The sequence below is a fragment of the Lactuca virosa genome, chromosome 9 (genome assembly GCF_052849685.1).
Source record: "Lactuca virosa cultivar CGN04683 chromosome 9, Lactuca_virosa_CGN04683_v6, whole genome shotgun sequence".
Classification (NCBI taxonomy): domain Eukaryota; kingdom Viridiplantae; phylum Streptophyta; class Magnoliopsida; order Asterales; family Asteraceae; genus Lactuca; species Lactuca virosa.
Genome location: NC_136434.1, coordinates 61,348,254 through 61,359,485, shown reverse-complemented (window position 1 = coordinate 61,359,485; position 11,232 = coordinate 61,348,254). Strand labels below are relative to the sequence as shown.

At 34.6% G+C, this 11,232-nt stretch overlaps 1 protein-coding gene across 1 annotated transcript; it reads right to left on the bottom strand.

Annotated features, from left to right (window-relative positions):
* Positions 1-1,142: 1,142 nt before the first annotated feature.
* Positions 1,143-10,025, bottom strand: LOC145136933 (DNA glycosylase/AP lyase ROS1-like). The gene is made up of 20 exons (XM_079071046.1): positions 9,892-10,025; positions 8,328-9,415; positions 6,630-8,135; positions 6,201-6,551; positions 5,920-6,010; positions 4,878-5,643; positions 4,688-4,767; positions 4,340-4,424; positions 4,149-4,240; positions 3,996-4,064; positions 3,834-3,870; positions 3,678-3,760; positions 3,080-3,526; positions 2,944-2,980; positions 2,814-2,871; positions 2,568-2,707; positions 2,418-2,483; positions 2,213-2,327; positions 1,718-1,756; positions 1,143-1,637 (listed from the first exon to the last, which is right to left on the bottom strand). The coding sequence occupies exons 2-20, from the start codon at positions 9,220-9,222 to the stop codon at positions 1,525-1,527; spliced, it is 5,070 nt and encodes a 1,689-aa protein (XP_078927172.1). The 5' UTR covers positions 9,223-9,415; positions 9,892-10,025; the 3' UTR covers positions 1,143-1,524.
* Positions 10,026-11,232: the final 1,207 nt, after the last annotated feature.

Here is an 11,232-nt window from a genome sequence, read left to right as displayed (position 1 = left end):
AACTATGAACTCTAAAAAAAGACAATAATGTAACTAACATGCTTACATTATAACAAAACTTGTATTGGTGTCCATTTTTATTAAAATATAATTAAACTTTTTTGAAAATACATTAACATTAAAGGAAACTTGTCACTATACCATAATCAATGGGTGTTAATGTAAATATCTAAAGACTATATAAACCTGCGCGGAAACAGGGAGGAAACCTAAAAGGCGGCAACCCAAAATCCAAATACATACTAAATCCAACTTTTTCTCTCGTGTCCAGATTTGGATCTTTCTGCAGAATTTAGTTCTTCTTTGTGATGCTTATAAGGTAAATTCTCCATATTCTGTGATTACTTAATTATAAATTATTGTATAGTTTATATTTGAATCGATTTGATTGATCGCAATCGCTATGTTGTTGATCATATTCGTGATTCACCGTGTTTAATAGTTCGAAAAGTGACCGTATATCTGTTTTCAGGATCGTATTCTTCATTCTTTGTTTAGCCCTGAAGAATTTTAGTTTTGCGTGTATATATTTAGGCTTTCTAATGATGTGTATTACTTTTATCTTGCACACATTCATTCAAGCATAAGGTGATCGATTGAGGGTGGTGGAACAGTGTGGAGATGGGGTAAACAAAACGTGATGGGATGAATAATAAACAATCAACTTCCATGTGGCAGTTGTCTCATAATGGCGATGAGTAGATTTTATATTGCACAGATCTGATGATCGTAATGGGGAAAGTTGTTTTTTATAAGTTCATTCTTTTTGTTAAACATACAAAAAAAAAAACTATCATTTATGAAAATGACATATTTTAAACAAAACTATCTAGTAGGATGATTCTTTTTGGACTTCAGTTTTCATGATTTGACTTGTTTATTTTCTTTATAACCAAATAGTTTTTTGGTATTTTTTTATGAAAGAAAGTCAAATTCTTGGACCACATGAGTTGCAAGAATAATAATAGTAGAAAGTACTTCCCCCCTTTTTTAATGGTCCTACAACTTTAAGTCTTTTAGTGAATGATATCATCTTTAATGAATTGATGACCTAACAAAAAATTGAAAAACTATCTATTCTGTAATTCAACCAAAAATATGTCAAATTAAGAAGCTTTTCTTTCATTTCCAAAACATGTATATGGTGACTAATGTTTGAAGCAATGGCTTCTGATATAGATCATCATATTATTTCAAAGCTGTTTGAAAATACATAACTTAATCAGAAAAAGAAAAATAACTACTGCTCAACTAATCTCTTTCTTCTTTCTTCTGTAATGTTCTAACTGATAAAAAATGGCTCGTTTTGGAGCATAAGAAAAACGAAAATTTTATGATACTAGAAATCTTGTATCAACTAATTGCAGGTGGTTTGTGGATGATACCACTATCACTCAACTTTTTTCTCTCTTTCTCTCCTGTCTAAGTTACATGCAAAATGCATGATGCCATGGGTCATGTTAAATGATGGATAGATGAATGTACAACAGTTTGTTAGTCATTGACCTCTTTGCCCTTGAGAACCTATTTGTCTTCATTCTTTTTATTGACTAGTCTACTTGCTGGAAAATGCAATCTTGCCATTAGAGGCCTTGGGGCCCGCGTTTTCTGATCAAAACCTCTCACACAAACAAACCCTGCAAATGTTTCCATGTCATATCATTAAGCTAATAATTGATATTATTTGAAAAGCATTAAGAATTGAAATACTACATACCTCTCCAAAAGCATTGTTGAATTTCTTGAGTAGTCAGCCCTACAAGAACCAGTTTTCATAGTTTAATTAATTGCTTGTATTAAAATGTATGGAGACCTAAGCATTACTTTTTGTTATTTTTAGAAAATAACTAAAAGTGCTTTTTTCCTTTATAGTTCTATTCTAAGATTTCATGGTATCTAAATTTCTAGTTTTGTATACAATTTTTTCAAAGTGGTGAATACATTTTTTTTGACTTTTTGAAATATATACATATTATATTTCAAATGAGATGGAATATATTGATATCTAATTTCTTTTTACTTTCTAAAATAATTTTTTAATTACAAACATCCTTGAATGATCTATTCTATTCTTTCAAATTTCAAGTCAACCAAACATGATAATGGAATGTAATGATCCATTCCATTCCTTTGTAATTCCATTCCATGATTCCAATATACCAATCAAACCCTAATAGATATGCAATAAAAAGTATATCCCAATTACTGATACCTTTGAAGATTGTTGATACAGAAGTCCCAAAGTACACTGTTCGTCTTGGCAAATTCCAAATCCATGCCCTTGGAACATCAATTGGATTCAAACTTGATGCATGATCAGCAAACATCTGCACATAGATCGATGACATGGCGCTGACTAATCTCATGATCTGGACTTATTACATGTGTAAAAACTAAGTTTCAAAACTCTAACATACCTCATTAACTTGAAAGTATGTGCCATTGAGTGGAAAACTCCCTCGTGTTGCTGTCCTACATGGCATCTGAAAGTAGCCACATATGTAAAACATAAGTTGATTAAATATTTAGTTATTTACAGTTTCTTGAAAGTAAAAAAATGTTCTCACCAAAATAGTCCCTCTAACCCTTTGTGCATTTGCTTCTTTGATACAGTTGCATGAAAAACACGTTGTCCTATCACACAATACACCTGTTTCTTGCGCCTGACACCCTCTTTCAGGAGGTTGCATGGAATTTGCAGTTTCACCTGGAAGTTGATGTTCAATTATCAGATTACAAGGGTAAATTTGGAATTTACCAAGGTTATAATGTAAATAGTGGGTTGTAAATGATAATTAGTAAAACATGCTGACCTGGCGTCCATATTGCAAGGAGGTAAGGGCTTGGATCATCCGGTTCTCTTCTATCCAACTGAAAAAAATGAAATATTTTTTTAGTTTATGTAACATAATGACACGTGTACAAGAAAGTCGTAATACTAACCCCTTCTAAAATTGGATGAGAGTCTGGAAGCTCATACCTGCACCATAGTTATAGAGTAAATTAAATTGAATCTATTTATTTATTTATGCATGTTGTTAATTTTCACAATCTTTTAATGGGAATATAAAAGGCTTACACTTGATGCTCAGTTCGAAGCCGACTAACGTTTTTAAGCTTTGGTGTAGGTATAGAAGCAGCTTGTGGATTCAAAGCAACTAAAGCTTTTGACATATCACCTTGAATGTCCATACTTTCTTGCATTTTCTGTAAGTTCATTGTGAATTCATTCATGTCAAGTTTGATAGTTGGGATTTCATCTCCATCTCCATCATCATCATCATAGTATTGATCTTCAATGTCACTTAATGATAATTCTGCGGTTTCTGGCTCTGGAGTTGTTGGTTCTTCAATGATTGGTTCACACTGTCTCCCAAAAGATTGTGTATTTGAAGTGTAGTTGTTTTCAGATGAAGGTAATGACATGGGTGTAGTGAATAGAGGGGGGATTGGATTTGATTCTGTTGCATTTGGTACAGAAGGTACTATTTTCTTTTCTTCAGGTCCTGGTAGAGCAAGCCTTGCACTGCATCATTTAGATATCACTTATGTTATTATAATATTTGAAACAATTTCACTATGCTCATTGCTTAATACAAGTGTGGCACTATAGTTAAATGTCCTTTTTATCATCTGAACACATTCAGAGCACCTGAATATATGTTTATATACTTTACCTTGTGAAAGCACTTGCAAAGTGACGACACTCTGCTCTCATTGGACATGCATTACAGTTTGGCTTACTCTTCGTGCAAAAAACCTGCAATTTTTTTAATTAATTAAGACATCAAAAACTTCATATCTCTTTTTAATGAAGTTAGAATGGTTCTTACCTTTCCGAATGTGATCATTTGGTAGTGTAGCTCGTATCTGTTATTTAAGCATACGTTAATTAGCTTAAAGTTTTCATAAAATGATATTTACATAAAACTAATGTTTTAAATGTTGTTTTGTTGATAATTTGATATGAATGATTTTAGGGTAAGGTTGGTTACAATGTCAACTGATCCAGCTTGCAAAGTCTAGGCCAGAGATATTTCTGAATCGACTCCAACACGGGATACCTGTGTGAAAAAGTAAGTTTAGAAGTTTTTTTTTTTTAACAAAAACAATATATCTTTATTTGTTTATTTATATGTATTACTTACATCTCCAAGAGATGAAGCTGGAGAGATTCTGGTAGTGGTTGGAGTGGGACCCACCCCAGTCTCACTGCTATCCTTCCAACATTTGTGTCAACCTGAAAAAAAGATATATTTTTTAATAAAGTCTCTTCCAATACCTAAAGTTCCTTTATTTATTTATTTATTTTATATTCATTGCTTTACTGATGACATACCGGAAAGGCAAGATGGTGAAGTGTTAATAGACGCACACACTCCACACTTTTCAGCCCCAATCCACGAATACTTAGCAAATAATCCCTGCATTTTTATATAATACTATATTAGTATAGATAACAGAACACATAATATATAAGATTTAATTTATGAATACTTTTATAACTCATCTGTCATAATTCTTGCAATTAGAGGGCTTAGGAGTTGTTTCTTTTTGACTTAATGATTTAATTGGGTTAAGCACTTTGTTCAGACAGACAGCTATAAATGGTTGTTTCTTTTCAATATTGTGAAATATGTTTGTTGGCATGTAAGGGTAAAATGGTCATTTACTCTCTACCACTTACTTTGCTTTATCTGGTGGTACATCCCGCAACCATTCAAGGTCAATACTCTCATGGTCTCTCACCAGCCGGTCAAGAAAATCCTGCATAGTTTATTATATTATATTAATATTAATAATAACTTACAGCAATTGTAATGCTATCTATTATTTAGTTCATATGTGAAATTAATAAAATATTAATTTATTATCACCTTTATTCTATCAGCCAGCAAGTTATTCATGCCACGCTCCCTAATAGCATCTGAAATCTGATTCACATGTGCACGTCTCAACGCTTCATAATCAAGTGAATCTTTGGCATCTTTACTTCTTTCTCCCTTTTCACACTTCAATAACACATCTCTTCTCAAACTATCCCAATCAAACGACTTCTTCTTTTCATCTTCAATTGCTCCCTTTCTTTCCCTTGAGATTTTTGTGGCTGCTGTATTTAAACGTTCAGGAGAAGTGTAATTCACCTCCTTTGAATTCGCTTCATTTTGTTGTTGAAAACTTATATTACTTGTATTATGGTATCCTGACTTAATCGAAGGCAATGAAGATATGCTTTCTCCTCCTAACAACCCAAAACCAAGGGACCCACTCAGGGGTGTTTTTGGTATTTCAACATCATGTATGTATTGTGACCTGGCGGTGTTCATGTTGTCATGACTGAATAGTTTATTGAACATGTTAACTTTCTCTGGTTGAATCGGATTTTTACTGGTTTCGAATCCGCTTATTTGATCTTCTGCTTCCGAATTTGATCCCGAACTCGATCTAATTTCATCAACAGCTTGAATTGTACAAGAATCAAGGGAATCTTGAGATAGAATCACTGATTCCGATGTTCTGTTGTGTTTTTCTACTATGGATTCAATCGGCTCTTCAACCAGTATGCGGGTCCCATTTTGGCAGCGTGTCTCATTTGTGCTTGTTTTAAATGGGAATTTTGCTGCAAGAGACATGAACGCCGAACTGCAGACATTGAAAATCAACAAAATAATTAATTTAATTATTACTTTCAAGGTATTTAGGGCTGTTTCTTTTTTGACTTAATGGGTTAAGCAAAAAACATGCCTTAATGTATTAAGACATCTGTTTTTTTTTTCTCCTAACTTATCTAACGTTAATTTCAATAAATATTGTGAAATTTGTTTCCCTTGAGATGTGAAGGGTAAATTGGTCATTTAGTTTCATTCAGATGGTTTATTTAATCTAGAAAAAAACACCTCATACAGACTTTGAGTATACCTTGAAAGATGATCTGAAACATTTTGTGTTAGGAACACACCAATTACTGAGTCAACCACAGATCCTTTCCATCGCGAGAATCGTCTATCCCCTGAAAGTTATACAAAGCAGTTAGGCAGTTACAAAGCGGTTGGGCAGTTACAAATCTTGGCCATCAGATTAATTTCATCCAAGGGCTGAGATTGAGTTTTCCAATAAACATGATCCTATAGTTATTTACATGCTTATAATTCAGGTTTTATACTATAGAAAGATACGTTTTTTTTTATTATTTTTTATACCTTGAACGAGATGCATACGGGCAATAAAGGAGTCTGCTCTACCACAAAACACTCGCCTTTCATTTTCCCACCATTTTTCTTTATCTTTATCCAAAGTCTCATTGGCCTCACTCCCTTCTTTACCCATCAAAAGTCTCCAAAGTCTATCCGACTCTGGATCAAGATCCACCTTTGGTCGTGGCTTTCTCTTCTTAATAGGCTCAAATGGAACAATGACATTACTACCCCTGAATGGAACAATTGCATTCTGCATTTTCTTATTCTCATCATATATACATAGTGCTTCTAACATACCCGTTACATCCTCAACCGAAACCGAAACCGCAACTGCAACCTTCTGTTTTCTCCCGCCTGCACAAATAATAACAAATTTTGTTTAACTTTTTAATCATTAGTTTTTTATTTAAACATTTTTAAAAACTCGTTTACCTTTTGGCTTTGTTGATTGCTGATGAACTTCCAAATTTGACCTTTGAATTTGATTGGACGATTTTTGTGTTGTGGTCTTCTTTTTATCTATCATAGTACCAGGGTAAGTTACAACTGCAGATCTAAGGGGATCTTTCGGTGGAGTAGCAGGCGGTCGATTCCAGCTAACCATTGCGGTTACAGGATTAACTCTACCCCCCTGAATCGATCTTTGAGTTATTCCAGAAGCTTCCGGATGCTTCTGTAAATTTTGCGAAACAGCCGCCACGGGTGGCCGGAAATGGCCACCGGTAATATTCCCACCACCACCATTCATCGTGTGATAAGGCGGGTTGACTACTCTTTGACTGCAAGAATTTAGTAACTGCAAAGCCGGGACACTTGGATAGGCTCTTGAGTTATCTTCAGGGGCGAAACCGTCATTTTGTGTCTTGGTTTTCTTATGACTTTCCAAGTGATTAATACTAGCTAAATCTTGACCACGGTCAACACGAACATCACCCCCTAACAATAGTTTCTGGTACATTACAAGAGAATCCATTGCATTTAGAATACGAGGATTTACTTGCTCATAAAACTGTCTTTTTATCCCTCTTCTTTCATCCAAGTTGACCATTTGACCCACCTGGTTATTATATCCATTCTTCATTGTCAAATTTCTTGCAAGAACATTCAAAGCATGGTCTCTTGCTTTAGCCATATGAATAGCTGGATCATTAACATTGTTTTGTGCTACTTTCATTGCTGATCTCTCGAGTACACTGTTAATCCTTCTTTCTTGTTCTATATCCTGTGGATTCACATTCAAGTTAATACCACCACCGTGTTCTCCCTCTCTCATTTGACTTTCCTCCAAGTCAAAATTCAATTTTTTCTTGACCGATTTGACCGGGGTCATGACAACGGTCCCCGTAACTTCTTCCACATCGGTTTTTTTACTGTCTGTGTTTTCGACTCCCTTCTTCCTCACATACTTTCTTTTAACACGAACCTCATTTCCTTGTGGACTTTCCAAAACATCCACAGCTTTTTTCCTCACATACTTCCTTTTAACCGGGGTCTCGGTGGGATCTTTGGGCGTTTTAGTCTTTTTAGGCTTTGCTTCTCTAATGACCTTCGGGCGGTGCTTTTTCCGCCTTGCTGGCGTCTTTTGGTTGGGTGTTTTGTTTAAGTCGATACCCAATTCGCCCCTTTCCTCGAAAAGTAATGGATCTTTTTGTGTTGTTGAAACCGCAGATGATGTGGATTCCACAATGTTATGTAACAGCTCGCTATCATGGTTATCTGTGTTTTCATTTCTTTGACTTTGACTTCGACTTCGACTCTGACTTTGACTTTCTCGCGTATTATTCGCGGGTACCCATTGATTTTCAATTTGTTTTCTCCCGGTATCTGGAGTAATTGGAGCAAATGGAAGCGGGCCCGTGACACCAGAGGCGGCATCTAGTTCTGATCTTGGTGGTGAGTTTAGGTTGTAAGAGGGCCTGTAAGGGACTGGAAATCCATCTGTTGAAAAAATGGTTTAATGCAAGAAATAGCAATGTACTTTCAAATTATTTTTTTATTATTGTTGAATAATATACTCGTTACAATAATACGTAACCTGCTGCCTGATTTAAATTATGATGACATGACAAATTTTTTTATTATTTAATTAATAAAATACTAAAAACTTAAGAAAATAGAAGGATAGATCACCTGAAGGCAATTGCTTTGAGTTGTAACCATTGATCATGTCCAAAGCAAATGTGGGGGATTGCTGATTTTTTAGCAGAAAGTTACTTTGAACTTGAGTAGTTGAATCTGAAACGGGAATTATATTCAGATCATGAACACCATTGTTTTGTGGTGTGTTTATAAAAGGAAAATATTCCGAGCTTTTCTTGGGTCTCACTATAGCTGACAAAAGATTATTGTCCCAATTCCGGTCTTCGTAAGGGAAGTATGAGACTGGATTGGAATCATGGTTTTGGTTTGGGTTTGGGGTTGGAATCGGGGTTGAATTTAGAATTGGGATCAAGTTCCTTTGTTCAACACGGTTTTGATTTTGATTTCCATTGTTTTGAATCGGGTAAATTTCTTGAGCAACTTCATTCAAATTTAGTGTTTCTTTTCGCAATAAATCTTTGTACATTCCAACCAAATCCCTCCAATTCTCATTTTGTTCAATTTGATTTGTGGGTTTGTTGACAGTAATCAAATTTGATCTTTGAGAGATCGGTTTTCCTGGAGTCACCGGAGACCAAGAACTTCCACCGGGTATAACCGGATTCCAATTCTGCCCATTTGGCACAAAGCCGTTCTTTTGATGGATAGTTGTCAACAAATCCCTATGACCCATAATCCCATTTCCCCTTGGAATCGCCATCCATGATTCCGATTCCTTACCACAAATAACCTCATCATCCACAGGATTTGCTCTTTCTTGAGTCTCACCTAAGCCACCAACCCCTGGAATCGGTCCTCCAAGCATGGCTGCAGTCCAAGAGCCCCTACGAGGCCCAATTCCGTTTTCCGGTGGAATTCCTGTTGCCAGAGTCCATGAATTACTGTTTTCATAATGAGGGAGTGGAAAACCTCTCTCATAGTTCATGCCTGATCTCACACGATCACTGAAAAATTTGGCAACTTTAACTCGTTTCTGCCTGTATAAACCCTAATTGAAGAATTATTGAGACCTGAAGAGAAGTGTGGATTCCGATTTCAATTGAAGAACCCTAATTCTCATTCCTTGCTAACCTGCCAAAAACCCCCAAATGCATTTTCTCATAGAAATGATCCTTCACCTATTATGTACAATTGAATAACAATTACAGATAGTCATGGTTAATAGTCATGAGAATCAAAACAGAAATAGCATGCAAGCAATTAATGCCAACAAAAACTGATAAAATTAATTTATGAAAATCCCAGGTAGCTTTGCTTATCAGCAAACAATTTGCCATAAAAAATCCAAGAAAAAACATGAGAGAGAAAGAAGATGTAAGTCAATCGAAACAACCAAATCGAAAACAGCATAATTGGTAAATCTGAGTAAATTTAGAGGATTTAATTCCAAATATTGTAAAATGGGGGTTTCAATTTTGATTACAGAAATCGGATTAAAACCCCACAAAATCCGAGTAGAATCCCGTTGGTGGAAAATGTGAATCACACCTACTTCTTTGGGGTTTTCGTTGCAAAAAACATTAAATTGAGAGAAAAAAATGCAACGTATCAGAAAGAATCGGTAAAATCATGTATCAGGTGAAGCTCAGCTCACCGATCTCTGGGTCCGCCATCTCCGGTGGTGTAATTCGCCGGAGAACAAGTCAATGTCCGAGAGCCAAGTCAGCCTTTCCTCTTTCTCTCTCTATTTATTTTTTTTGTTTAACCAAACAAGAGAGTGCTCACAAGATAAACAGTGCATATATATACAAGATAAACAGTGCATATATATATATATATATATATATATATATATATATATAATAGTAATAATAATAATAATACAAATAAAAATATATTAATCTTAATGTATATGAAACACAGTGGGCAAGTCTTGCTGTTCATAGGGGCATACTCTTCATGGTCAAACACCTTTCGGACCTCAAAGGTCCATAAGTTAAAAGTGAAAATTACTTTACTACCCTTAATCGAACTTACTATGTTTTTATTGCTAAAACAGACAAAATGTTACTGTATTTACCCGTGTATTAATGATTATAATGAGTAAATCTCTATTTACAGAATCATATTAAATACAATATATTTTAGTTTATTTAAATCTGGAGCAAATTATTTTGCATAAGTTTAATAGTTGGAATGTGACATTTTTGTCATTGATTATTTTATTTTGGCCATCCATGTTAACTTAATTTAGGTTGGCAAATTTGGTGCGGTTGATACGACTAAAAGATATGGGATTGGTAAATAGTGTTTATTACGTTATGTAAGTAGAAAGAAATTACTAAAAAGTTGGTAAATCTCCTTTATTACATTATCTATGGGTAAAAATATATACATATATAAAAGAGTATTTTCGACATTTTACCTTCATTTAATCTTTGCGTAGGTGTTATGTGTAGAATGAGTTTGTTGCAGGTGATTATTATTATTAGTTTTTATTTTTTATTATTTTTTTTGTATATAAGCTAAATCTTGTAAAACCGGTGAGAATAAATAAAAGTTGTTGGGAGTTTTCCATTGATGTCATAGATACCGTGCATTGAAAACTGTGGATTGAAAACCGCAGATGACGAAAATAAAGTAAATGAAACTGGCTAGAAAGCGGTGTGTACCAGAACACTTCTTTTGTAACATATTATTGTCATGTAAACATAACTGTAAATTACATGACACGTGATATCATTTATCTCAAGCTAGTTGCTAAAAATCATACCCATAAATTACAAGACACGTGATATTGTGCGAGCATCGAAGTGTCTTATCTAAAAATAATTGAAATACACATAGAACTTAAAGTTACTGTATACATGTTGCATTTACGATTGCGTATCGACACAAATTGAGATTTAAACACTCTCTTAATGTATGTGTGCTACCCTGGCCAGCCACCTACTATGATCCCAAAACCAACCTTTACACATATGTTTGCCAATGA